A 25,690-nucleotide genomic window follows, 5' to 3' on the forward strand; every position below is an offset into this window, starting at 1 on the left:
TGATTCCGGCAGAAAAGCTCTCGACTCTATACAAAACCGCTTGTCGCATACGTTATACAATCGTTGCTCTGGAATTCATGCCTAGCTTGCTACTTTGTCGTCTGGCAGTCTTGAGTCTTGAGCCACGGGCTGGACGGACCCCGCTTAACGCACAGCCCGTGCTCTATTGCGGCTGGGAGCCGCTCACGTGCACGACCACTACCACTACTACTACCTCTCATTCTAGGCCTTTGCACCAAGCGATGGCTGCCACAATACTTGGCAGATTAGCCATGAACTCAGCCACTTTGGTAGGCTTCTACTTCCTGAAGGCTGCGCATCGATTTTGCGTGAGCTGCGCCTTTCGCCTAATAAGCCATTGCCAGCCACAGCTGACTTACTTTCTCAGCGTGGATGTTCAGCCGCAGCCTGGTCGACTTCTGCCTTAGGCTGTCGCAACTTCTTCTTGGATGCCATGATCAGTCAATACTACCAGGACAGCTGCTACAGCGCTACGTAAAGGCGTGTAATCATGTGTTCACCCGGTCTAGAGGCGCAGCCTCTGAGTTTCTGATCTGTTATCACGGTACCTTACACACACATCACGGCCTCCAAACGACAAGGCTCCGAAAGCCTATCTCGGACGCGAGACTCGAGTGGTCTATTGGCCCCCAAAATCACTTTGGCTTTACGCCACCACTTGACGGCTGGGGAGCCACGATATTTGAACCTGCCGCTCTCCTTTCGCTTCTTCGCCCCTCGTTATTTCGCGGCCTTCTCTTCTTACTGTAAGCTGAGTGAGTAGCGCTAGTACATGCGCGATGCCCCAGCTTTGTCTGCTTAATTCCTGCACCCCAGTTTCCTGTTGTTTCCAACATGGCTTCCACAATCTCTCAGCAAGGCGTTTGCATGGATCCACGATGTGACGATAAAAACGATCGGCAAAGACAATTGTTCTTTTGCTCGGACTGCAAGAGCTGTTTGTGCGACAGATGCTGGCCACTCCAACCTACACATGTATCCTCGGAGCACAGGCAGCTAAAGTACCAAGAGTACTTACAATGCGCACGCCTCGAGAAGATCTTGATGATGCCAACGACAGAGTTGGATCTCGAAGAACTCCATAGCCAAGATAGGAACACAACATGGTTTGGTGAGTGTCGAAAATCACTGAAGATTGCGTGACATGATATTCATCTATTGATCTCAGCCACCGTGAACTGAAGACAAGATGAACAGGCTAACGACCTTCTAGGAATCGATAGATTCCAGGACGACGGGCCCTTCTTGCAGGACTTTGACACCTTCAAGCAACTGATAAAGAACTCGCCAAACCCGGACCAGATTAGGTATCCACAACTCGTGTCCTTTATTGGCGAGACTAGCGCCGGAAAGAGTACTCTAATCAAGATGTTGATCGAGTACGACCAGGCGAAATACGAAGCCAACAAGTCCATGTTTAAAGCACCAGTCCCAGGGAGCCCACTCCACGATTCCACACCCACCTCTGCAGATGTTCATCTATACGTCGATCCTGCTACTTGGGAAGAAGAGAGACCAATATTCTACGCGGACTGCGAAGGCCTTAATGCAGGAGAGCGCATCCCAATCGGGGCTCATTCCCGGAGACAGACGAAGATAGATACTTCTCGGAAACTGGGCCTGCGAGCACGTTCACTAGAATGGGCAACGTCAGACCAGACACGAACTCGTCAATATGCTGTTACTCAGCTCTATCCTCGCCTTCTTTATACGTTTTCCGATGTCGTCGTTTTCGTGCTGAACAACCCGAAGTAAGTTTGCCCCAAGCCAGTGGATCAGAAGGTATGGCTGACGGCTTAGGACGTTCGAGCATAACGTACTTCCAAAGCTGCTCGACTGGGCGTCATCCTCGCTCGAAGCTAGTACTAACCAAGGTACACTTCCTCACGCCATCATCGCACTCAACTTCTCAAACACACGCATCCCATCCAACCTATGGATGGGTCGAGATGCAACGAATAACTTGCTCGAGAATAATGACCACTTGATAAATCCAGCATACAGTAGCGCTCAAGTCACAAAGCTTGTAGAGAAATGGAGGAAAAGAAACAGGCCCATCAGAAGTCTTCGCGATCTTCTTCACTGCTACTACGCTTCGTTCCAAGTAGTGCGTCTCCCGGAAGCCAAGGATATGCCTCGTCTCTCGAAACAAGTATCACAACTGCACGGCACTATCGTGGAAACATGCAAAGCATCGTATCTGAACAAGCAGAAAGTTGGCCTTCTATCATCAGCCGAGGACCTGAGCTTTTATATCCAGAAAGCGTTCACACATTTCTCGAAAGACCTAAACCATCCATTTGACTTCAAGAGTTATTCCTTGATTCGGAATCCGATACCTCAAAATCTGGGTGGCCACATCCTCCGCGTTGCTATCGTGATGCAGCGGCAGTATCCAAATAGAGCAGGGGAATGGATATTCGAGAACTTGAGTTTTATGGTGGCCTCTTGCTTCCTCTATGACTGCGCAACTTACAGAAAGGGGAAACCACACGATCTGTTCGCGGACTATCAGCCAAACTTCGAAGATGCTCTGGTTGAGTTTTGCTCGTCACATTGGCCTTGCGAATTCTCTCACGCCAAGAGAGGACGATGTGTCAACGTAAGCAAGAGTCATGAAAAGGGTCACCAAACCGGTAACCGAGGCAAGGTAACACATGGTCACTACATGTCCAGCTTTACTGCGGAAGATTACAAGAACGTATGGCTAAACTCGCTCAAGTCCAGATTGCATGATGTGCAAGAGGAGTTAGAGAGTAAGGACGATAGCTCAGAAGAGACTGGTCCCTTGAGTCCTATTCGAAGACTGCATGCCCGCAACATATCGAGTTTCTACCGTGCCGTCGGTGGCGCGTCAAAATTCAATAGTCACGCTACGTGTCTATGCTGTCTCATGCGGCCTCCTGAACATGTCCTTCGATGTGGTCATGTCCTCTGCACTGAATGTGTTAAAGCATTTGGCACAGTCAGAAATTGCACGATGGAGATGAAAGAATGTCCCTTGCATATCGACGATTGCAATTGGAGATACCCTTGGAGGATTCGGATGAAGCCTGATTTTGCAGGCGTTCGTATTCTGTCTCTCGATGGAGGAGGTATCCGTGGAATCGCCGAGCTCGAGGTTCTCTGCCAGATTCAAGAAAAGCTAGGTGTCAATATCCCAATCAGTGCTTTCTTCGATCTCATTGTTGGGACGAGTACCGGTGGAATCATCGCACTGGCTCTTGCTGTAAAGCAATGGCCTGTCAACAAGTGCATTGAAGAATTTAAGCGTCTCGTCAAGAAAGCGTTCTCGCCACGTGAATTCCACGGCATCGCCCCTCTTCAATACATCGCTACAGCTAGTCACGGCAGCACCTGGAAGACTACTCCGTTCCACGAAGCTTTGCTTGAGTCACTTGGAGATGGGTATCTGTTTGGCGGGGCCGAGAGCTCAGACAATGTAGCTCGGGTAGCTGTGACAACGACAGACGAAGTGGCCACCAGAGGCATTGTAATCGCGAATTACTGCCGGAAAAGTCCTAAAGACGACAAGCAGAGTTACGAGTTCCTGAGACCTAGCGAGCCGGATGCTGAGATGAGAACATGGCATGCTGGAGCAGCGACTGCTGCCGCTACGCCATTCTTCAAGCCATTCGTTCATCCGTTCACCGGAGAGACCTATCTTGATGGAGCATTCTACAATAACAACCCAGTAAAGGTGGGAAATCGAGAACGGCAACTGCTATGGCCAGATGTGCAAGATAATCACCCGGACTTATTGCTATCTATCGGCACATCGCAGCATCAACAGGCTATGGTAGAGGATTTCCGCTCTGAGAGATTCGACATGCAGCGCAATATCATATCATCTCTCAGTCATGGCAAAGCCAAGATAAAGGCGACCAGTAAGGTTAAACACCTCGCCGGTATGTTCCAGTATGGAAAGGCAGCGATCAACAAGTTGGGAGACTCAATACACTGCGAGCGTCAGTGGGAACAGTTCTTGGACGGGATGGAGCGAAGCACTGCTCATAGTGAAGATTCTCGCCGCTACGTTCGCATAAATCCAGATATTGGTAGAACGCCGCCACGGCTAGACGACGTAAACGAGGTTGATCGACTTCAATTAGATGTCTCCCGATATCTCAAAGGGTCTGAGGCCATGGCTGATCTCGAGGATGTTGTCTTCCGCTTGGTCGCTAGCAGCTTCTATTTTGAACGAACGCACGCGACAAGAGATATGTCTCAGGGAGTCGCCAAAGTGAGAGGTAGGCTACAATGTCGCTTCGAAGAATCATCAGACTGGGCAAAACAGATGGGTTTGTTCTTCAAAAAGCATCAAAGAGCAGACTTCCAGCCGTACTTCGATACCTGGGATGGCAATCAACAGCATGGAAGGGAAAAGATCAATTTGGACTCCTCGCGCATCGAGAGGATGGCCAGCCATGGTGCACTTGACGTTCAAGAGGTTGAGCTGACAGTAGCAACATCTGGGAGAGATGCGGACATCAGACTCCATCTCCACACTTCAACAGGTCGGACCAAAGGCTATTCTATCAGCGGCTTCCCTCGCGATTTCTTCAGGGAGATTGACCGAGTTGAAGTAGACAACGAGGTAGAAGAATCGCCCAAGGATAGCATACCGAAACCTGCGACCCTTCCAGGCATCCCATCAATCAACGTGTTGAGTGGAAAGGGAACGGCGTTGCTAAGACCCGGAGCGCCGGGCAGCACCTCGGAGCAGAACCTCAGTACACAACCGCATGTCTTGAACGAGGAAGATCGGCGCAAATCAGATGACGTTCTGTCTCGAGCTACGCCCGAGAAGGTCTCCAGAGATTTGAGTTTGAAAGAGAAATTATCAAGCCTGAGTCTGCGCGGCGAGGAGCGTCGATCTCACTGGATTGGGTCATCCAAGGGCATATGGCGTGATAAGTCTCCTCTCACCCAGGAATATGAACAACAAGCATTGCCCAATTCGCCACAGCATCGTAGAAGCTTCAGCACAAAGTCCCCACCTGAACAGCCACAAGGACAACGCAATATGGCCAGTCCTCCTTCCATGCCCCGAGAAACAGCTCAACACAACGGAGGCTATGACATACCATACACAACTCCCGACACGATTATGATCTCTTCCTTGCCCAGCTCGATCCCACGGATGAGTATGCCACCAGCAAACCCAACGCCTTCGCCAATGAGTAATCCCCAGTGGCAACCAATAAATCCTCAGTGGCAACCGACAAATCCTTGGTCGCAATCAATATACCCTACACACACATCGCAGCCATCACTGCCACCCGCGACTATTCCACTGAACCCCCAGTGGCAACCGACACATCCCACACACACATTGCAGTCACCGCTAGCACCTGCGACCATCCCAGTAGAATTCACCAGTACCGCTGCTCCCTCGAGTACTTACGAGTTCTATTCCGCCGACAAGGTCTACCTGTCGCCTCATACCACAGCCGCCAAACCACCGACCACACATACCACTCCTGCTTTCAACAACACCCTCCCCCCTCAAGCTCAGCCAAATCATACAGCCACTCAACATCCCCCTTTAAACGACCACTATCAATCGCCACTGTATAAAACTGATCACAAGGCGGATCTGGAACTAGAATTTGCGCTACAGATTAGTCTTGCGGATCAGGAAGAAGAAGAGCGAGAAGAGCAGAGAAGATTGACAAGAGCTTTAGAAGAAAGTCGAAGAGAAGCGTATTGGTGCTAAGCCATCTACCATTAAAGCAATACGAGCAGATATAGAAACCTCACCATGTGGGAAAATCACGCTTGTCGCTTCCAAGAGCGCTCTGCATCACGTCCTTGATACAAAACATCATTGCTCCATACTCGAACACTCCTGTCCCTTCACTTTCTAGCGGTCTATCCAGCAGACGCGCATGTCACGCAATTTTTTCCACGTTTTAGTTGTTCACAGGAACTTTCTATTCCATGATTTCTTGCAGTACATAAGCCCATCTTAATGCGAGCAAGGAATTGTATAATATCGTTCAATACATCGTCGTTCTTTACTCGATCTGGAAACGTCCTTTCAACACTATCCCGAAATATCGTCCGTAACATTCTTCCCAGCAGAAGAAGCTCTCATCACACTAACAGCACAAATCATCCGTAATCTAGCCGCATCGCTGATACCCTCTAACGACCATTTCTTCTGGTGGCCAATCTACCGCTACTTCCAGCAAAACTTCTATCCACTATCCTTTTCATCTTCCTCCTGCGATACATCCGAGTTGTCACTAGTCTGTACGGCATATATAAATACCGGCCCACACCCATACCTCTATCGCCCACCTACCACACCACCGACGTCACAGTCATCATCCCCACAACGGATCTCATATTCTAAATTCCATTCCACGTCCTCCATAATCCGGAGACCAAAACAACTAACCGTCCAGGGCGAAGCCGAAGCCATCAACAAAAAAGGGGCAAAGCTGTGCAGTCCATAGGCAATGGGGGCCGCCAGATAGGCCAGGGTCTTTACATCTTAAATTCGTTCCAAGCCTGGGATAATAATGCCGTTGATGGGTCGGTTCGATGGGATTGCGTGGTGACGGTTGACGCCGACGAATGGGACAAATAGAATAAGGTCTACCTCCCCGAGCTTTACACGTTTCCCCAGGACGTGGTGGATGAAACAAAGGATATATACAAGCCCCTTGGACTGTGGTACCCGAAGCCAGTTAGCAGTACGTGTTCAATTCTTTCTCTTCTTTTTGGATTTGTTATTAATACTGACGCATCGGACACTGCAGAGAAGATCAAAGCAAGCTTCATCGATTTCGTCCTTCCAGGCGCGACGGTCGAGAACACGGTGATTTTCGCCAAGGTGAAAGGCCCGCTAGAAAGGACCCAAGGATTGATCCCGCCGGCCCTTATCGACACCGGCAAGGTGTATCTCGCGCAGTGTGCCGAGCGGGAGACCGAGGCCAACAAACAGATTGGCAAAATCGGTCCGGTGGATTGGGGTTTCGAGACTTCCCTTCCAGGCTACGGAAAGGGGACATATAAACCGTAGAAGCGCTAGTTAAGAGGAATTAGTGATTAGCGGGCGACAGGTGAGGACATGTGGGCATCGAAGGGGAGGCTTCGGGATAAACACGGGTTGTTAATTGCAAGGTAGACTTACTGCGGTAGCGGAGTTCTTTGCACGCAGCTAGAATCCTCACCGAATCTAAGTCTTATGCCTGGAAATCAGAAGGAACACGAATGACACATGGTCAGCGGGTGATTGCTGGTCCAAGCACGATAGTTTCATACCCGTAACTACGCAGGCGTTCTGCATACTACGCAGGTTGATTCACATTTTAAGATGATCCCTTCATGTGGTCGTCGGCTCGCTTGAGAAACCTCAAGAGCTTATCAATATTCAGTCTGACTAAGATATCGATATTGCATGAACTAGTTGTGAGGGTAACCACGGTTCCAAGGTTCAGTAGATCTTTAGCCCGACTAGGCCCAGCCCCTATCGGCATCTTGTATATAGACCGCGCGATCGCCGACTTTGCCTATCACCCAATATTGTTACTTTCCCAGCCCTAGAGGCAAATTCCAAAACATCAACTCCAGTAATTGCATTCTGCGTACGACAGGCACTGCAATGGACGATAAAGCCAAGGAATTTCTGGCTAATGTGGAAGGCGGAATCGTGCCAGTGACATGTCACAATGATGTCTTGCGGATCGCATACATTTATATTGATGAGGGACTGTGGGACGGCCAGGGAGTATTCAATGTTGTGGAGAAGCTGCACGCGCATGGCTGGTCTTTTGGTGAGGACGAGCTCCGCTTTAATCGGTAAGCTACATCCTCATATGAGAATCCCTCATACCGATGTACCCAGCACACAGTGTGTGTGACTAAGATAAAACAGTACCTTGGATATATTTTATCTCGCCCAGATCGCAGCAGCCTACTACCATTGGACCGACCAACTAAATGGAGACGACCCTCTCACCTTCTCAGACTTCGACGCCTTCTACACTGCGCACCATGCCCTCTTGAATCCCACAGCCTGGCGCTCCTACTACTCCACCGCATTCCTTACCCAACCCAACACAGCACGCTTCTACCGCATGCCCGACCTCCAGGATCTTTTGGACTCGTCCTCCCCACTGTGTCTGCCGCGTGATAATCTGGTATCTGAACACGTCCTAAAGCTCCCTCGCTGGGCTTATACTGTAGGGCGGACTTGCCACAGGCAACCGTTCCTTCCATTTGACACGATTACTGAGATAGCCCTCCGCACGCTTGACACAGCCTTAACACGTCTACACGCGGTCTACCCCAGCACACCCCCCTTTTCGGAACCACATGCGCGCTTCTGGCTAGACGAATACTACAAACCTCCCATCGCAGAACCGAAACAAGAAGCGTTGTCCACGAATACCAACACCCAGCTGGACGGAGAGGAGAAGATCCCTTCATCTTCAAGCCCTACATCTGACCCATCGCCTCGCAAGGACAACCGCGAAGCATGGGGGCCCCATCACTTTGGGCTCAATGTTGCGTCGGGATTGTATGATATACACAGTTTGGAAGCACAGTACCTCGCACAAGTTTCTTCGGGTAAGGTTGTCGAACCAGAACCTAGCAAGCCGGTGTTTTTCTGGTGTGGGATACCGGATGGAGGGACTGCAGATCAAGCGTTGCAGAGGGGGTGGCAGGAAGAGATTGGGAGTGAGGAGGAGGTCGAGTTCCTAGCCGCTGTTGCGATGGAGGAGACAGCCGGACTAGGAGCTGGAGCAATCAAGGTGAATGAGTTGGACTGTTCAATCCGGTCACATATCCTACTAGCGGTCATGCAGGCTGCGTTGGTAGAGAACATGCAAGAGAGAGAGTATTTCTTGGGGGAGCTGGAGAGGCGGATGGTACAAAAGGGGAGGATTGGTGAGGAAAGAGCAGGGAGGTGGGTTAGGGAGGCCTTGGAAATTATGGTGCCTTATGTACGCGTGTGGCAGGGCAAATGGCCTGGTGCAGAGAAGAGAGGAGAAATGCTGCGCCGGATCTTGGTGGAGAATCCACTGCTCTTTGCACGCTGGAAGTTGTCGCCTGTTTTGAGGCAGTTCGCTTTTGACGACGCAAAAGTTGACTGTCTCGGCTGCCAAGCGGCGTACTGTTAACTACTGCCAAGATTTGTGTACTTTCCCGCGTATCTTCTTTTTGGCTATTTCCATTCAATTATCAAGACTTATGCTTTGGTAACTTGCATGAACGCATCTTGGGCTACTGCGGAGACGGTCAACGCGAATCTTGGGGAAGTGGTGTTGGAGAGAGCAGACACGGACTCGGAGGAAGAGAGAGGGACCTCCGGAATGGCTACAGAGACCATCCTAGATGTGACTTTGAAAACGGTGTCTGTTGGCAAGCCGCTAGCTGGGCGTATTGCTCGGAAACGGCCAGCTTTAGTCATGCGCAGATCGTGCTTTCGTAAGAGTCAAAGACAAATACAGTTCAGTAAACGAGCGAATCTTCGAGGTTGAACCACCAATGTATAAGTAGTAAGTGCTGTAGTAGTAGCAGTGATCGTGGGAGTGTGAGTACACGTGAGCGCCTTCCCGCTGCAATATAGCACGAGATAGAAGCTGTCAGGGGGTTTGACGCTAACTCCGAAGTATATGGTACATCCATAGACAATCGTTGCGCGGCAGCGATTCGTCTAAGTATAAATACAGTTGCTACCGTTTGATGTCTAAACACACTACTATATCCCATTGTACCCAATGTATCCTCACAGAAGCGGGGTACTCTCAGCACAAGACTCAAGATTCATGACTGCCAGAAGATAGAGTAGCGAGCAAGACATGACTTTAGAAATATCGATTGTATAATGTATGTGACAATCGAGCTGCAAGCTCAACTAGCGATAACATAGTAAGTAGGTATTAAGCAAACAAATTTCGAGCTATTAGCATGATGTGAAGGGTGTCTAATAATGACAAGAAATTCTCTTATACAGTAATCCACTCGTAATTTTGCAGCTTCGAGTCATCAGGCTTATCTTCCGGGAGCAACTTGTAAGCCTTGGTCTTCCCGATAGTCCAGGCAAGCGTGTCGCGCACTTTGATCCCCCAGGCGGTCTGCGGGAAAGCAAGCTGTGGAAAGCCAGGCGGCAGACTTTCATGCTTTCCTTGGATCTTACGGAAATTCTCCTCCCAGAGCTTGAGCGCTGCTGGGATGCCATCGCTGTTCTCTATCTTGCTGAGCTCGCCTGCTAAGTGGTATGCACCTTCGACCGCGAGAGTGACTCCCACTCCGAATGTTGCGTGGGCTGCATCGCCGAGGAGTACCGCACGGTTGTTCGTCCATGTGGGGAGCTTGACGTACGCTGCACGGCTCATGTAGAAATCGTCGCACCCATCCATACCAGCCAGGATTCTCTTTGCCTGCCATCCTGCATCATGGAAGGTCGCGTGTAGAAATTCCTTCTGCTTTTCGGGCCCTCCATCCATCGCTGCTTCGGCAAGCGGATCACGATGTCCATGTGCTGGTGTCGTGACGCACATGTAGCATCCAGTGGTCTTTCCGTTGCGGTGCGGTCGTGTCATGAGGCCTAAGCCTTTCGGTGCGTTGTACCAGTACCAGTGCTTTGTGTCTGAATCTTCACGAGGAATGCTGAAGTACGCAATATACTGGCCAATGAAGTTGTAGCTATCCTTCCGCGTTTCTTGGTCCAAGATAAGAGACCGTATACGTGATGCTGAGCCATCTGCACCAACGATGAAGTCAAAGCTATCTTTTGCTCCACTGTTGAAGATAACATCGACTTTCTTATCCGTTTGTTCCACGGCTGTGACGTAGTCCCCGTACACATAATTGACGTTCTTCATGCTCTTGGACGCATCCACAAATAAACCACATAGATCGGCTCGCAAAATCTCATACTCAGATGTGAAGCGATTGTCGCCTTTTCCGAACTCGGCGATGATCTTATTGGAAGCGTTGACAAGGCGAGTGCCATCCTCTGTGGTGTTGCGTGCGAGCACACTTGGCAACAAGCCCATCTTCTCGACGATAGAGATGGCTGCGCCGCGGATCTCGATAGACTGTCCAGTCGGCCGAGGAGATGGTGATCGTTCTACAACCGTGATGGATGCATTGAGGCGGGTCCTAGCTAACCAATACGCAAGGTTGGATCCTGCGATGCCAGCGCCGTTGATGAGGACTTTAAGCTGAGGAGTTTTGGAAAGAGACATTGTTCTTATGAAGTGTCTAGAGATAAGTGGATAAGTGGTTGCAGCATATTGATGGAAGCGACAGTGCTCAGTTATATACCTTGAGGTTGCGACGTTGTCGCATTCAAGGCGTCCCTATCACGGCTTGGTGGGCTGGAGAGGACGCCTAACCCGAGCTCAATCTGGCCCGAGATGCGTTCAACCCGAGCACGATGACACGCGCACTGCAACGAGGCTTACCTGGCCTGAGAAGTCTATCGCGATTAAGCAATCGTTAGCGCAGCGCAGCGCCATGTCGTGCGATAGAGTATCGATGACCCAATAGCGTTGAAGAAGGAGTGCCGCCTGGAAAGTGGCGGGTGGTTGGATCGGTGGTTTTTCGCCGGGCCAGCTCGTTTCTTCCCCACGTATTTCGATGTTGGCATGTACGGACGTCCGTAGCTCCCGAAATGTCCGGAGTTTGTGACAATGATGCAATAAAGTCATAAAGGCTTTCGCGATAGCCGTTTCGTGTTCCTTTTGCAATACCTGGCTTTCTCTCAAGCTTCTTCACACCACCGTACTCCAATCCGCTCTCCACAATGGCGCGAATTCTCATAACAGGCTCTTCTGACGGTCTCGGTTTGGCCGCTGCTAAAAAGCTTGTTGCAGATGGACATTCCGTTGGTTTGTGCTACCCTGACCCTGCCTATCGCTGGCTTGCTGACGCGACCAAGTCCTCCATGCGCGCAACGCTCAACGCGCTAAAGACGCCGAATCCGCATGCCCTGGCGCTGAGAAGGTTGTAACGGGCGACTTGTCGAGCCTCTCCGAGACCAAGAGCATGGCAGAGGAAGTGAACAAGCTCGGCGCATTCGACTGTGTGATTCACAACGCTGGGTTGTATCAGGGCGATTACCGCAAGACGAGCGAGGGCATTCCTGCACTTGCAGCTGTCAACACGATTGCGCCGTATGTGCTCACCGCGTTGATCAATCGCCCAAAGCGCTTGGTATTCATGTCTTCCGAGATGCATCAGATGGGCTCTCCTAGTTTGGACGACATCCTTTGGACGAAGCGCGGCGAGAGCGAGTATACCGCAAACGCGGCCTACTGCGCGAGCAAGCTACACAACGTCCTTTTCGCCAAAGCTTTCGCGCGCAGGTGGCCCGACGTTAAGAGCAACGCACTAGACCCAGGCTGGGTGGCTACCAAGATGGGCGGCAGTTCAGCATCTGGCGACCTTAACGCGGCTGTTGAGAGCTATGTTATGCTTGCTGAAGGAAAGGAAGAGAAGGCTAAGAAGAGTGGAAGCTATTTCCATCCGAGCAAGCGAGAGGGAACCCCCCACAAGGCGACATTAGACGAGAAGAGCCAGGACATGCTACTCGAGATCTGCGCTGAATTCTCTGGGGTCAAACTTCCTTGAAACTTGCCACCACTACATCAAAGAGAAAAACTCAACATCATCTTAGAGCAGGGTACTTCTTCCTACTACAATAAAGCGTATTAAGATTGATGTAGATATTAATAGAAATCTAGAAGTCTATAACACTATTAGTCTTTAAATAAAAAATTGTTACGAGCTAATGTAAGCTGTAGGGTAAAGCTTGTTATCTCTATACATGTTCGGTTTTTCCATTGTGTACGGTGCCACTTCACATCAATCAATCAAATGTCCTGGAATCTCAAATGGTTACACCAAGGACCGTCCAAATCTACAGTCCCCACTCAATGCAAGGGAATGATGGAGAGGCTCTCGTTGGCACTGCGTCTATGTGCAAATCTACCTCGAATCCAGACAGGTTCTTGAATAGGGTTGTAGATAGAATGAAAAGACTATATTCAAGTGGCACAAATGTCCTATTCCTGAATCTTACTCTCTAAAAAAAGCTACCAAGGAATCAGCAAAGACCTCAGGCTCAAGCATGTATGAGATATGACCCCCAGGAAGCCGCATTACCTCCTTGCCAAGCATGTGAGCAAGCAGGGTAATCGGCCCAACGCCAGGCCCATCTCCAGACGTGGTCCCGGCCGCCGGCACAAATTTCGTCTTCTCGGCCTTGATGCCCTCCAGATCCAGCAAAGCAGACGTATATTGGCGTAACTCGAACTCAAACCAGTACATGGAGTTTGCACGGATCTCATCTCCCCGCGTAGGATCCATGCAAAACCTCATCTTTGCGCCTTCCTCGCCTGCAGATAGGCCGCCAGAGAAGACTTCCATTGCTGCCTGTACGCCCTGCTCACGGTACAAACTGTAGATGTGCTTAATGAGGCCAGCGGCTTGAGTACGCGATTGCTCAGGCAGTAGCGCAAATGCTGGAGGCTCATGGGCGATAAGAGTGTGCACTCGGTCCGGGTGTTGAATCAGGAGCTGTGTGGCAACGATCGCGCCGGAGGATGTGCCAAAGACTGCAACAGCTTCGGTGGAAAGGTGGGCGATCAAGGCGCTGGCATCATCGGCATCTGTCGAGAGCCGATTCTTGAAGTCTTGTGCACCAATGTGTTGGCTCTGAGAATAACCTGGGCGGTCGTAGCAAACTACCTTGAAGCTGCGGGAGAGGTGTCTAGCTGCGTCATGGAAAACAGCTCCACGGCAGTCTGCACCCGGAATGCAGAGTAGCAATGGCCCGTTGCCAAAGGTATCGTAATGTAGTTTTGCATTCGGAAGATCGAGGAAAGGCATCGTCAGAAAGTGAGTCGTGAATTGGAAAGATATGTGCTAGAGGTGAGCAAGGTGTGGACTTTTCTTGTAGTGCGTGGGCAGAACCAGGTGGACAAACCATAAATATATACATAGCTATGTACGGGGACTTCGAATACGGTTCGGGTTATCCGGCATGCCCGCGGTAGGCACGATAGCAGCCCAAATGCGATTTATCATGTCTGCAATGCAACTTAGCTCAATAGAATTCTTCGTGGGTACTTCGACGGAGTAAGTGACGTCGCGGTTCCTCAGCACTGCCGAATGGCCAGTAATACCTTGCTCCGGTCCCGATTCCGATCCCGATCTCCGCGGCTTGGCATAATAGCTCACAAAGTCACCTGCACCGTCAAGTCTCGTTTTTCCATATCCTCGATACTCAGCCAGGTTACTGGTTTCAATTTGTCATAGCGATGCAGCTCCACAAGCGTCGCAAGACATTGCTTGCCTGTAATCAATGTCGAGACCGCAAGACCCGTTGTAGTGGAGACCGCCCCCTCTGCAGGTCCTGTCAAGAAAGACACTTGCAATGTCGATATGAACAGGCTTCGATGCGAACCTCATCGTAGGTCTTTGACGTATATGCACGATTCTACCAGATCCATCTTCTAAGATAATTCAAGGTCAGCTTACGATACTGAGCGTCGCTTGAGATTGCTTGAACGACTGAATTCTCGAACCGATCGTTGGGCCAATCTCAACCCTTCACCGCAGCTCTACGTTCCAGATACAGGACAGGAAGCTTCATATCAGCCTCCCACTATACGAACAGAAGTGATAGGTGGATCTCCAGAAGAAGGCTTCATTAGACAGACAACCCACGCGGATTCTTCAACAGATCCCTTCCCAAGCCAAGTCAGCTCTACTGCACATAGACTCGAACGGCCAGTATGGCCAGAGACCATATCGTCGCCATACAGCGGAAACGCCGATCACTCTTCGCGGTTGTGCGATGCACCAACAGTGAATAGCTTTGTTCCAGAACCAGACGTTGATATTGATCTCATGGAAAGCTTCTGGAACAACATTCACCCCATATTTCCCCTCTTGCATCGGCCGACTATTCTGCAAGCATACGAACATCTTTGCGAGCCACACAGAACTGGAACTCGCAAGAACAGCGAGGAAAGCAACACCTTTCAGGCCATTTTGTACATTGTGTTTGCCCTCGGCATTCAATACGACAAACAACTCGCTTTCGACCATCGTGTTACAAGAGCAGACGCATTCTACAAGATGTCACTTGATCTCGTATCTTCGAACGCCATCGATAATCCTACACAGTCGCATGTTCAAATATTTCTACTCACGAGTATTTATCTGCATTCTACTGCATATGCCAATCGCTGTTGGGACATGATTGGTACTGGAACTCGTATAGCCATAGGGTTGGGCTTATTTCGAGAAAGCGCCTCTTTTCACGGTAAGGAGTCTCAACTGAAGCGCGAAATGAGGCGCAGGATCTGGTTCTGTTGCGTCATCCTGGACAGGTAAGTCATTCAGCTTTAAGGTCATTCACATCGACAGCTACTAAACGAGAAATGAAGAATGTCAGCTGCGACCTTCGGACGGCCTACGACTTTGCCCAGATCATGGAAGACAATGCCTCCCAAGGCGATTGATGACGCATTTCTCCAATGTGCAGGTGAAGGTTTCCAGCCGCTAGGTCTTCCTTCTTATGTCGAAGGATTTGTGTACTCTCTTGGCCTGTTCGAGATTCTTGATGATGTTCTAGCCGTGTCTCACGACTCACAAGAAGAAGATGAAGAAGAACACACTGATGGTCATAGGCACCGAGATAGAAAGCCTATGTCTAGACTTGTCGACACTCTGTCTCTGAATTCACAGCTTGAGGATCTAGTGAACAGCATGCCGGATCGCTTGAGGCTATCAGGGACTCATGTGGCTGTATTAGCCCATTCGAGGGACGCGTTACATGGACAAGCGCAGGTGCTGCATTGCAGGTAAGTGCAACGCCACGATTAAGGAGGAAGGTTCAGCTGACCAGTTTTAAGGATACATTACGTTCGCCTCCTCATTCTTCGACCGTGGTTGCTTGAAGGAAGCGGCTCTGACTTAACTATGTCACTTGGTGCTAGCACTCTCCGAGAGATCCGTAGTCTTTGTATCTTGACGGCGCAGCAGACTATCGACGTACTTCACAAGGCCGAGACATGTCGTGCAAATCAGTCTAGTTGGCACGCAGTATATTGTAAGAAAGGCTTGGAGATGTTTTCTCAAATAACATGCTGATTTAGACAGTTCTCTACACCGCTGCTAGCGTTCTTCTTGCGGCCGCGTTTCTTCCCAAAGCCAGCGGAGGCATCGACCTGTCTTGCGAACCATATCTGAGTTCCTGGCATAAAGCTCTACAGACTTTGAGAAACAATGAAGTGCAACTACAGGCTTGCTCACAGGCTGTGAAGTTGTTGGAGAGCTGCCGAGAAAAGCTTCGATCTGAAGTTATCAATAGGGTCTCGGAAGGTATGTTCGCTTGCCTTCTACTACAACTCCAATCATGAGATATGGGAATGTAATGACTAATTCGAAAACATATAGAATCGCGAGGATAAGATGCTGGAGGCGAACACATGCCAAGCACGGAAATCGATATTGATTGGGCATTTGATTTCGAGAGTCTGGACTTTCTTAGGCCCAGTTACTGTTGAAGTTCAAGTTTGTGTATTAAAATCATGTCCATTTTCGATACTACAAGCAGCGGAAAATGATCGACTTGTTGTACAATACGACTACTGACGCTGGCCTATCTATCTGTTCAGGCCGGGCATTCAACGACAAAGAGCAGCCTATCAACAGGTTTTGCTACGAAACAAGCACTAGGCACGAGACATAGTGTACAGAAAGCAAAGAGCTATTTGTGCACGTGATACTGAAATCTGGTGGTTTGAGACAAGAAGACACCGATTAGGGCAATAGTTCTGATGGGCACGGGCGGCGACATTAGCATGTGATCTTCGAACATCTGAACCCGAAAATGCAGACTGAAGTTACTAGAAGACTTTCTAGCTATCAGGAGATGACAATGAAAGCTCTAAAATCTCCCAGTAACTTCATCAGGAAAGAGAAAGGGTTCTGTATGAGGCAGCATTCAGGCACTTTTGAGTTGTCGAGAGACGACAGAAAGGACTGTGATTAGCTTCAGGCTGAAGCTACTGATGGATGTCAAATTCCGGACGTGCACGATCTTGTCTTGGCCTATTACTAATGCCCATCGCTCAACTTGCATACCATTAAGACTATTTCATCAAAGCTTAGAGAATATGATATGCGAGGCTGCATCCAATATGAGTCCAGTGCCGCCAGCCTTTGCTTGAAACCTTATGGGAACCTTCGAAGATATGTATGAACCCTGCCATGTGTACAGCATGTTGTCTCGCTGTTCCGTGTCGAGCAACACTGTGAAGATCGGAACATTGATCTCATAGCGGTGGCACATGGCCCCAGCGATGATGACTAGGCTTTTGTAGAAACGATTCCATATCATGACCTTCTCCCCAGGGCATCTCTTCTGTATGTCCTTGTAGGGTTCCATAAGTGCCTTGCAGCGAGGAGTGAAGACGTCGATATCTTTCATCTTGCCAATCCGATTCAAGAACAACTGATGCTTGGTCAAATTCTCTGGACCTTTGGCCTTCTTGTTCTTCTTCGTCTTGTCGTCTCGTACCTCTATACAAGGCGAATTTGGTGCGTCTGGCTGCTGGAACTCGGCTGTGTCATCGTCGATGTCCTCCATGCCCTCCATGTCTTCCACGTCCCCCATGCCTTCCATATTCACGCCATTCATTTGGCGTGGGAGTTCTTTCATAGACAGCTCTCTCAGTCCCTGGAAGCCGCCCTCGAGTAGCCAAGTCGTCATGGCTTCGGCATACTCCCTTGTGTCCATGGCGTTCTCGTCTATGCTTGCCCAACGTGGCAAACTCATAGCCTTACCAGACGATTCCGTGTTGGCATTAAGATCGTGAACTGCGCGGATGAAGTGTGTTGTAGCCTGCTTTAGATCGATTGGCCGCTTCTTCATCGCCGCCTTCTGTCAGTCGTTGTAGGTCACGAGAAGAGGAGATCCCGACTCTTGCTCGGCCCTAATGCAAAGTCCCATTGCGAAGCTGGGATCACCATTGTCCAATGCGTTTTTCTCACATTAGTTCTTGCGTGCGACCCCACTAAAGCTTTCGCTAAACCAGACCTTTTCCTACTACGATAGCATATGTTGAGAGTGACAGTATGAATACAAAGGGTCTAGAAGCCTACAATGCTTCTAGTTACTATTAGCTTTCCTTTCGAGAGTCAATGTAAGCTTCAACGTAAGGTATAGTGACGCTGTTTATGTCCCGATCCTTTCAGCTTGAGCGCTTCGTCGAAAATATTAGTGACGATGCAGAACGGCAGCATGTACAGGAGGCTCGTGAACAGTGATGTGACGATTCGTGAGGCAAACACCTCTCAGGACTTCTCGGCCATGGCGACTCCCGATCTCTGCCATGCGAACCTCTCTCCGGAGGCATGTGGGGGGTCTTCTGGAACCGCGAAGTTCAACTCATGCACGGCTGTATGCCATCTGTCGATTAGGTAGCCGTGTGATACATATTGATAAAGGCATGCGATCAAACTATCCCTCTCTGTTTCCAGGTAGTCGTGCACCAATAAGCGCCCACCATGGACCTGCATGACACTGTCTTGTGCGTTTCTCGGCAATTTGTCCTCTTCCTCGCTCTCGCCCATAGCGTCCATATTACCAATGTAGTCTTCTTCCCAATGAGAACATCAGAGTACCTCTGCCGTCCGGCGGGAACAATCTATCGTGGGCATCATCACCTACATCTAATCGAGTTTTAAGAAGGGTATAATTCACTATGGATTGGGTCCAGCGCTCAAGATGGGCACTGGCCGACGAACAATAGCGTCGGTGACAGGTGTCCAAGAATGCCCAGGCCGACTCGGAAGTGACAACCGGACTAACCCTTGCTTCTAGGTCTTGCATCTTCTTGTGCCTCACACTCATAGCACTCGCCCTTTCCACGCCACAGAAGTCGGAAGGCGCTCACAGGCTTGGAGAGGTCGCAGACTGTGCATAAAGCTCCCACCTCTGACAAGGGCTGCCTCAATGCGCCGAGAGCTTCTCCTTGTTGTTCCTGTCCTCCTCCTCCAACAGTAGATGAGCTGGCGTCGCCTTCGGGGTAGACGGATGAATCCGATTCCTGGCTACCCGCCTCAACATCGACATCGCCGTGTGCATCTTCGTGGTCGCCATGGCCATGCTCCTTGCTGTACTCCTCGACATCCGCCATCTCGTCATTGCCAGTCTTCCTTTTGTCCTCCGCTATGGCTTGCCCGGTTTCCCGGACATGATAGTACCGTCGGGGTTTACCAACGTCTGTGTCTTCGGTTTTCGCGGTTCTCGATACGGTAGGAAAGCGTCTTCGTCCGGCTCACCATCGTTGGTGATAGGCTCAATAGGATCCTGCATGCCTAGAAACTGACATTAGCACACGGTATTGGAGCAGCGAAGATGATGGTACTCACGCTGATTCTGCCCATCCTCGTCGTCCTTGACAGATGGAACCCATGGCTTGCCCACCTGGAATCCACCGTCCTTGGTACCAGCCTCCACAAGAGACTTGGCAGCCATCTGCATCAGCTGGATGCACTGTGTCTTCACAAGGTCTGTCTCGGCCTTTCGATACTGTTGCAAGAGATCTCCCAGTTTCAGCAGCCCCAACTGTACCTCATGACTCTCCTCTGGGAGGCTTGGCCGTTCGAGGAGTTGTCGCGTCGCCAAATTCGTGCCAGCTTCTATGAGAGTCCACTGTGCCGCTGCCGCCTTTGCTGTTTGTTCATCCACTCCCGGATCGCCCTCCGTCATCTCATTCAGCCTTCTGGTAGCTATCTTTGCTTCTTTGCATGCAGCGAGAGGGTCAGATATATCTGGGTCGACGAGTGGCGCTGGCGCTTTCGCGCTCTTCTTCCTGGGCTTTGGGGGCATTCTGGTTGGCGGTTCTGGTGTTGCTTGCAACTGAAGAGTTTGTGGCAGAAGAAGAAGTGAGACCACGTGAGCAGCCACGAGTACCGGACGGATTCGATGACATCCAGCCACGATCGCAACAAGGAATGGCGCAGGAACATTAAGGCCCAGCTTACCCAGGTCTTGAACCACTCTCTCGATAACGGCGGCTTCCGGCCCGCGAGGTCCACTGAACGTGCTCAGTGGTTGAAAGACCACATTGGCATCATGCAGCACATCGTGGACTCCCAGCAAGCCGGCATCGATGCTCTCATCGACTACCACAGCGGCACTGCGATTATTTACGATAACTTGGACCAGCTGTGGGACAACCTTGGGAATTCAGCTGATACAGATGCCACCAAGCATTTTGCACTGCAGGCTACCCGTTACTACGCGAAGGAGATTACTTCGCAGTGCCTCAAGCCTACGAGGCTCATGGAGGAGTACATTGGCACCCTCAAGGAGCAGCACAAGGAGATATCAGACACACAGACTGTCGCTGATGACGATGACATGGATGAGTAACTTGAAAGTCATCTTTATTAGCGGTAGGTGCGGCGCGGGCAGGCTTATCGGGGAACTGGAGAATGTACGGTGTTCTTCTTGCTTCTTGCAGCTCTTGACGTGAGCAGGGTACCTTCCACCACGTACAAGGAATGACGCAAACATTAGGTCAGTCTCTAGCGTACTCTAGAATTAATAACAGTCTTGACCCAACTTTTCTTCTTCACCTGCAAGGCTCAAGACATGAAAGAGCTCACCGCAAAGAATGTGCGCTTCTATTGGGAGAACGAGTGAGGTAAGGGGTATAATATACTTTTGCATTGGTAAAACCCTACAGATACAATACCCAGAGGACCACAATGCTATTAATCCGTACAAGTTTTCTTATCGAGGGATGATGTAGGCTGTAAGGTAGAGCTTGTTATTCCTCTATCTGTCTGGTATTCTCCTTGTATGAGGTATCCATGACGCGGTGTTGACGTGTCCCCACCGCCGTATGTGACAACATCCGCGCAAAAGAATAGAGCGTTGCCCTGGTCCTGTGTATTTACTCTTCTGGAGGTGGAATCTCGACCGAGTCTTCGGGGATGTTATTAACGTCGATGCCAGGATACACGACACCGCGGAATTTGGCCATTTGCTCTCGCATCCTCTGGATCTGTCCGGGCGTGAATTCGTACCGACAATGATCGTCCGAGTACGACATGTAGTTATCTAGCGTAATGTCAGCAGTAATAGCCGATGTTGTTGTTGTTGCGCATGTTGCTGATCGACTGCTTACGAATGGAATCCAGACCGGGCTGGTCAGGACATGAGTCGCTGTTTATGGAGTCAGTCAGTTGGCATTGTACAAAGCGCGGTGGAATGAGCTGTCTTACCGTCCGATATCGCATCCACCTGAGGCATCGGGTGCTTGCTGATTTGGCGTGTCTGCGACCTGAATATTCAATCAAAAGGTGATTTGAATGTGAGATGATGATGGAACCTACGTAGTCGTAGCTTACAGCGCAGCCAAAGCTGAAGACATGGTAGAGACCACACCACTAGTAATCGTCATATGAGCACTTTACGCAGGAATTTTGTGAGAGTCGAGGTGGATGCTGTACTTACATGACCGACTTCGTGGACAAGCGTAATTCCCTCATTGAGAGGGCAGCTGCCCCCTAGGAATGCTGTGTTGTTCTGGAAGACGCCATCGTAAGATACCTGCGAGGCAGGGAGCGTCGCCCAGGCAGTCTCTGTGGTGTTGACGACACTGTTACGTCGACGTTAGCTCTCGTTGCAGAGCATGTGGGTATGCTCACTCACCCCATACTGTATATGTTCAGCGTAGCGAGATCGCCCTGGCGCAGAGCTGCCGATACCTCTCGTTCAGACGGACGTGCTTCTAAAAGATTGTTGTACCTGGGGAATATCAGTTTTTGCACCTTTACAACATGTCTCCGCTGGCTTACCAATACTCGTTGATTGTGCGCGTCGTATTCAGAAGATTGAACTGGAATCCAACAGGTTCGAACGCATCGTTCAGGACCTCCAGCTGCGCACTGAGCGCCGCGTCGCTTGAAAGGAAATCAGCAAAGACTATCCGGCGTACAAGATACGGGAGCATACCTAATGTATCCCTCCCCTTTGACGTCACCAGGAGTTATAACGTGCATATAAACCTGCGAACGCATTAGCATCGCGCGTTCCCCATACTTGACCTCCGGGAACAAGCGCACATCAATCGGCAGTAGCAAAGTCGCATTGTCCGCACGTCTTGGATGGGGTTTCCGGTGCAGGTTGCGACGCTCAGCATTTGCAAAGACTATAGTGTCTTGAGTGCCACCCACCGAGGCTCTGGGACGAGTGTCAGCCAACAAATCAATCTAGAAATAGTTTCCGACCGCTTACAGGACACCTCCGGTGATCGCGAAGAAAATGGCTAAGGCTGATACAGCAACCATGTTTGCACGACAGAAACTTATTGCGATGGTTAGACATAACAGCATGACGAACGATACTTATACGACGATTGGAACAAGACGGACATACATTGTATGAACACTCCGAAGCGCCTTGGCAAGTGGGGCAAAGTAGCCTTGTTGGTTAGGTCGTAGCTATAATTACTTCTGTCACGTGGAATCAATGCCGGCAGCGTTGGCAGCTTGGCAGCAAAGACAAGGCAATAACTAATCAGCCCGTTGAGCTATGTGGCGTGCACGGACCAGTAGCTGCGCAGATCCCATCGACTACAATCTTCTTCTTCTTCTTCTTTACTTGCATTCCAATTTAGAAGTGAGTTCTTGAGAGTGTTGTAAGACTCTAGCTCCAAAGCGACAATGTGTATTGAGATGGCTAATTTGATCATTTATCGTCTACGTCCTCTTGTGTATTCGTAACAATACCTTCCAGGAACTGGAGGACAGGTCGTTCCTTTCAGCATGGGCGAAAACCAAATCCCTTTTTTGTCTGTATTCAAAAGTGCTGTACTAGTCCTTCTACACTCGATCTATCCCCCAGTTTCTCCGACTCCATCCCCTTAACAGAAGCAACCGAGGTTGCGAGGAGCAAGGCATTCCACACGCACAGGAAGACCTTGGGGAATGCACCTGTTTGTACAGGGGGCACGAAGAGCCGCGAGCTGAGTATTGCATTCTTCGAGTGAAAAGCCGCAAAAGTTCGGACCGGGGTCGCAGGAGCCGATAGGGCGCGTTTGACGCTTTGTCAAGACGTGCACACCTTCGGATGATGGTAGGGGTCCTGCGACAGCGAGACTGAGCAGAGCGGGAGCAATGAGAGCAAGCTTCATTGTCGTGGAATTATGTTCTTCAAAGAAGGGTAGTGCTATGTGCTGAAGGTTGGAAAAGTCGTGTGTAGGAGATGTTTGATTGAATAGATAGACTGTATTGCAGTCGCGACACAAGACTTTATAATCTGTAGAATTAAACATGACATCTGCCTAGAAAAACGTAAGCCGCAAGCAACCGGAACATACGAAGTATCTTCCAAGGTTTACAATGCAAAGGTCTTGGGTGTAAGCGGACAAGAGTGCCCGTGCGATGTAAGACGATATTTGTCATTATTCTTCCCTGAATGCGTTCGATGTTGTAGTGGGCTATCTAACAGCACAGCATTGTTGCAATGCTGAGAGTAACTATATGAAGCTGTTCGCAGCATAGACAAGATTAGATACTAAAGCTACGACGTGAAGATAAAATCACGATCTGTGCGTTGCGACGTCTAGCGCCTTACAGCGCTAAGAAGCGATGGAGCTAGCTTACTTCCTTGACTACTCGAGAATCGCCGAACCGGTAGTCGTCCGAGCTATACAATTTTCTAGTATAGTAAGCCGAGGTGGGATGCCCTACCTCAAACAATGTAGATTAGTGTTCATTCGTTACAAATCTATTACATGAGTTATTCTTCACAACAGAGCAGGCGACACAGAACAAAAGATTGAGATGCGCAGAGCTGCTAAGGTTTCGAGACTCAGAAACAGAGAAAGTTCAGTTTTGTGGGTTGAATGAACACAAAGCTAATCGATTATCAAAGTCTTACGTAGAATGTAGAGAAATAAAGTGTTTGAAGATCAAAGATCACTAATCCTCTTTTCTCTCAAAGTTGGTGCAGCACTGAAGAGTCAGACTATCGGACCGCGGAAGGGCGGCCTACTGCGTCACCTTTTGCGGAGTGCGGAGTGATAACAAGATGCTCGGTCAATCTGCACAAGCTGTCCCCCCAATGTCACGTGAATCTTCTTCCTTGCCTGGAACTTCAAAATTCAGATACCGGACTTGTTCTCACCGACATCGTTCCCGCTCTCTGTCCGGGCCGTACGGAGACGAGGCACGAGATGATGCATCCAGGAAAGGATCGACCGGAGTAGCAACGACGCGATCTGCGGGGGTCATCTGGATAGGGTACATTTCCCTGCCGTTCTCTAGTTCCGCATCATCTACCACATGGTGGTGATGAAGCCCGAAGTGGCCTAGCTTGCTATGGCATTCGTCGCAGCGACGTTTGCGACAGCAGCAGCACAGATGGCGAGAAAGCCATGAACGCGGCATCTTCGCGCCATCGCCACGAATGAAGCGACCTGGATGAACAACGTTCCACACCAAGATGGCCAACCACATTGGTGTCGACTCCAGAACGTACAGGAGAGGCTCGTTGCTCGGAAGAGGATTGCTGTGGTCAAGACCACCAGAGAACTCAGCGAGGCGGTAGACGATGCGAATTGTGATCGCCAGCAAACATCCGTAAAGCGCCCCGATCAACCATCTCCAGCAACCTATCTTGTCTGCAGTCAGGCGTCCGACTCTTTCTGCCCGTAGCTGGTCGCGGTGAAACTTGATGACCAAGCCCAAGAAAAGAACAATGAAGCCCTCTTGCATACCAATTCCGCCCATGTATATGTTCAGGCCCTTCTTTTGTGCATCCGCGCTCGCACCAGGGCCAGCCATTCCACCGCCGATAAGTTGAACGACGAAAGAAGCGATATCTAGAGTGACGAAGACCAGAGCGAGGATAGAAGGCGAGAGAAACCAGATTTTGCGAGTGGGCGAGTAGAAGTGAACCATTCGAGCAAAGACCATGTATGCAAAGGCGTTGACCCAGATGGGAGCCACCAGAACTAAAATCTGAGCAACAGTCGCAATGCCAGAGGATTGCTGGTTCTTGGATCCAAGAGCACGGAAAGCATATGCTCCCATCTCCCAAAGAGAGGCCATGATGACGACCCAGCAAAAGCCGTTACGATACACGACTGCTTGAGTCAGATGTACGATTGTGAGGACGCCAAACAAAATGGAAAAAGCTACTGCTGCAGCGAAGTTCGGGAAGTACACCCATAGCGCATTGCATGCATCCGCAGGGACGTAGCCATCAATACCTGGAGTTGCGTATGAACTGAAGCCAGGCGTGCATGTCTGGGTCGGGAGGTCGAGGGATACTGGTGGTATTGACGGCGCAGCGATTGATGGTAGGTCTAATGAGAGCGGAGGAATACTTGGCGCGAAATTATCATCGCGGCGAGAAGGCGGTATTGCAATGGAAGGAGGCGAGGTGATTGTGTTTTGAGCGGATATCACTCCAGAGGGGATGAATGCTAGTGATGCGGCAGATTGAAGGACCAGCAGCAAGGTGTTGAGGAATAGAAGTGAGAATCTCATCGCATGAGCAGCACAGAAAGCAACCTGGACGTATGGGTGTAGTATGTAGATGATGATCCGATGCTGAATGCGATCAATCTACATACAGAGACATACTTATATCCGCGATATGTTG

General features: G+C 50.0%; 11 protein-coding genes across 11 annotated transcripts; 4 read left to right on the plus strand and 7 right to left on the minus strand.

Moving 5' to 3' along the window:
• Window positions 1-1,068: 1,068 nt before the first annotated feature.
• Window positions 1,069-5,740, plus strand: AA0111_g10869 (hypothetical protein; the record flags this gene model as incomplete). The annotated part of the gene is made up of 3 exons (XM_028644669.1): window positions 1,069-1,132; window positions 1,235-1,772; window positions 1,822-5,740. The coding sequence occupies 3 exons, from the start codon at window positions 1,069-1,071 to the stop codon at window positions 5,738-5,740; spliced, it is 4,521 nt and encodes a 1,506-aa protein (XP_028501572.1).
• Window positions 5,741-7,636: 1,896 nt separating this feature from the next.
• Window positions 7,637-9,158, plus strand: AA0111_g10870 (hypothetical protein; the record flags this gene model as incomplete). Its single annotated transcript, XM_028644671.1, has 2 exons — window positions 7,637-7,833; window positions 7,910-9,158. The coding sequence occupies 2 exons, from the start codon at window positions 7,637-7,639 to the stop codon at window positions 9,156-9,158; spliced, it is 1,446 nt and encodes a 481-aa protein (XP_028501559.1).
• An 828-nt stretch (window positions 9,159-9,986) lies between these two features.
• Window positions 9,987-11,231, minus strand: AA0111_g10871 (hypothetical protein; the record flags this gene model as incomplete). Its single annotated transcript, XM_028644672.1, has 1 exon — window positions 9,987-11,231. The coding sequence occupies one exon, from the start codon at window positions 11,229-11,231 to the stop codon at window positions 9,987-9,989; it is 1,245 nt and encodes a 414-aa protein (XP_028501549.1).
• A 560-nt stretch (window positions 11,232-11,791) lies between these two features.
• AA0111_g10872 (hypothetical protein) lies at window positions 11,792-12,618 on the plus strand (the record flags this gene model as incomplete). The annotated part of the gene is made up of 2 exons (XM_028644673.1): window positions 11,792-11,876; window positions 11,927-12,618. 2 exons carry the CDS (start codon window positions 11,792-11,794, stop codon window positions 12,616-12,618), a joined length of 777 nt encoding a protein of 258 aa, XP_028501583.1.
• A 447-nt stretch (window positions 12,619-13,065) lies between these two features.
• AA0111_g10873 (hypothetical protein) lies at window positions 13,066-13,878 on the minus strand (the record flags this gene model as incomplete). The annotated part of the gene is made up of 1 exon (XM_028644674.1): window positions 13,066-13,878. The coding sequence occupies one exon, from the start codon at window positions 13,876-13,878 to the stop codon at window positions 13,066-13,068; it is 813 nt and encodes a 270-aa protein (XP_028501582.1).
• Window positions 13,879-17,161: 3,283 nt separating this feature from the next.
• AA0111_g10874 (hypothetical protein) lies at window positions 17,162-17,935 on the minus strand (the record flags this gene model as incomplete). The annotated part of the gene is made up of 1 exon (XM_028644675.1): window positions 17,162-17,935. The coding sequence occupies one exon, from the start codon at window positions 17,933-17,935 to the stop codon at window positions 17,162-17,164; it is 774 nt and encodes a 257-aa protein (XP_028501581.1).
• A 934-nt stretch (window positions 17,936-18,869) lies between these two features.
• Window positions 18,870-19,897, minus strand: AA0111_g10875 (hypothetical protein; the record flags this gene model as incomplete). Its single annotated transcript, XM_028644676.1, has 3 exons — window positions 18,870-19,288; window positions 19,348-19,383; window positions 19,438-19,897. 3 exons carry the CDS (start codon window positions 19,895-19,897, stop codon window positions 18,870-18,872), a joined length of 915 nt encoding a protein of 304 aa, XP_028501580.1.
• A 96-nt stretch (window positions 19,898-19,993) lies between these two features.
• On the plus strand, window positions 19,994-20,443 carry AA0111_g10876 (hypothetical protein; the record flags this gene model as incomplete). Its single annotated transcript, XM_028644677.1, has 1 exon — window positions 19,994-20,443. One exon carries the CDS (start codon window positions 19,994-19,996, stop codon window positions 20,441-20,443), a length of 450 nt encoding a protein of 149 aa, XP_028501548.1.
• Window positions 20,444-20,969: 526 nt separating this feature from the next.
• Window positions 20,970-22,368, minus strand: AA0111_g10877 (hypothetical protein; the record flags this gene model as incomplete). The annotated part of the gene is made up of 8 exons (XM_028644678.1): window positions 20,970-21,136; window positions 21,204-21,241; window positions 21,301-21,359; window positions 21,533-21,677; window positions 21,731-21,826; window positions 21,877-21,981; window positions 22,034-22,261; window positions 22,316-22,368. 8 exons carry the CDS (start codon window positions 22,366-22,368, stop codon window positions 20,970-20,972), a joined length of 891 nt encoding a protein of 296 aa, XP_028501547.1.
• Window positions 22,369-22,943: 575 nt separating this feature from the next.
• AA0111_g10878 (hypothetical protein) lies at window positions 22,944-23,213 on the minus strand (the record flags this gene model as incomplete). Its single annotated transcript, XM_028644679.1, has 1 exon — window positions 22,944-23,213. One exon carries the CDS (start codon window positions 23,211-23,213, stop codon window positions 22,944-22,946), a length of 270 nt encoding a protein of 89 aa, XP_028501537.1.
• Window positions 23,214-24,204: 991 nt separating this feature from the next.
• Window positions 24,205-25,575, minus strand: AA0111_g10879 (hypothetical protein; the record flags this gene model as incomplete). The annotated part of the gene is made up of 1 exon (XM_028644680.1): window positions 24,205-25,575. One exon carries the CDS (start codon window positions 25,573-25,575, stop codon window positions 24,205-24,207), a length of 1,371 nt encoding a protein of 456 aa, XP_028501536.1.
• Between the last annotated feature and the right edge of the window lie 115 nt (window positions 25,576-25,690).

This window comes from Alternaria arborescens (genome assembly GCF_004154835.1).
Source record: "Alternaria arborescens strain FERA 675 chromosome Unknown contig_40, whole genome shotgun sequence".
Lineage (NCBI taxonomy): Eukaryota > Fungi > Ascomycota > Dothideomycetes > Pleosporales > Pleosporaceae > Alternaria > Alternaria arborescens.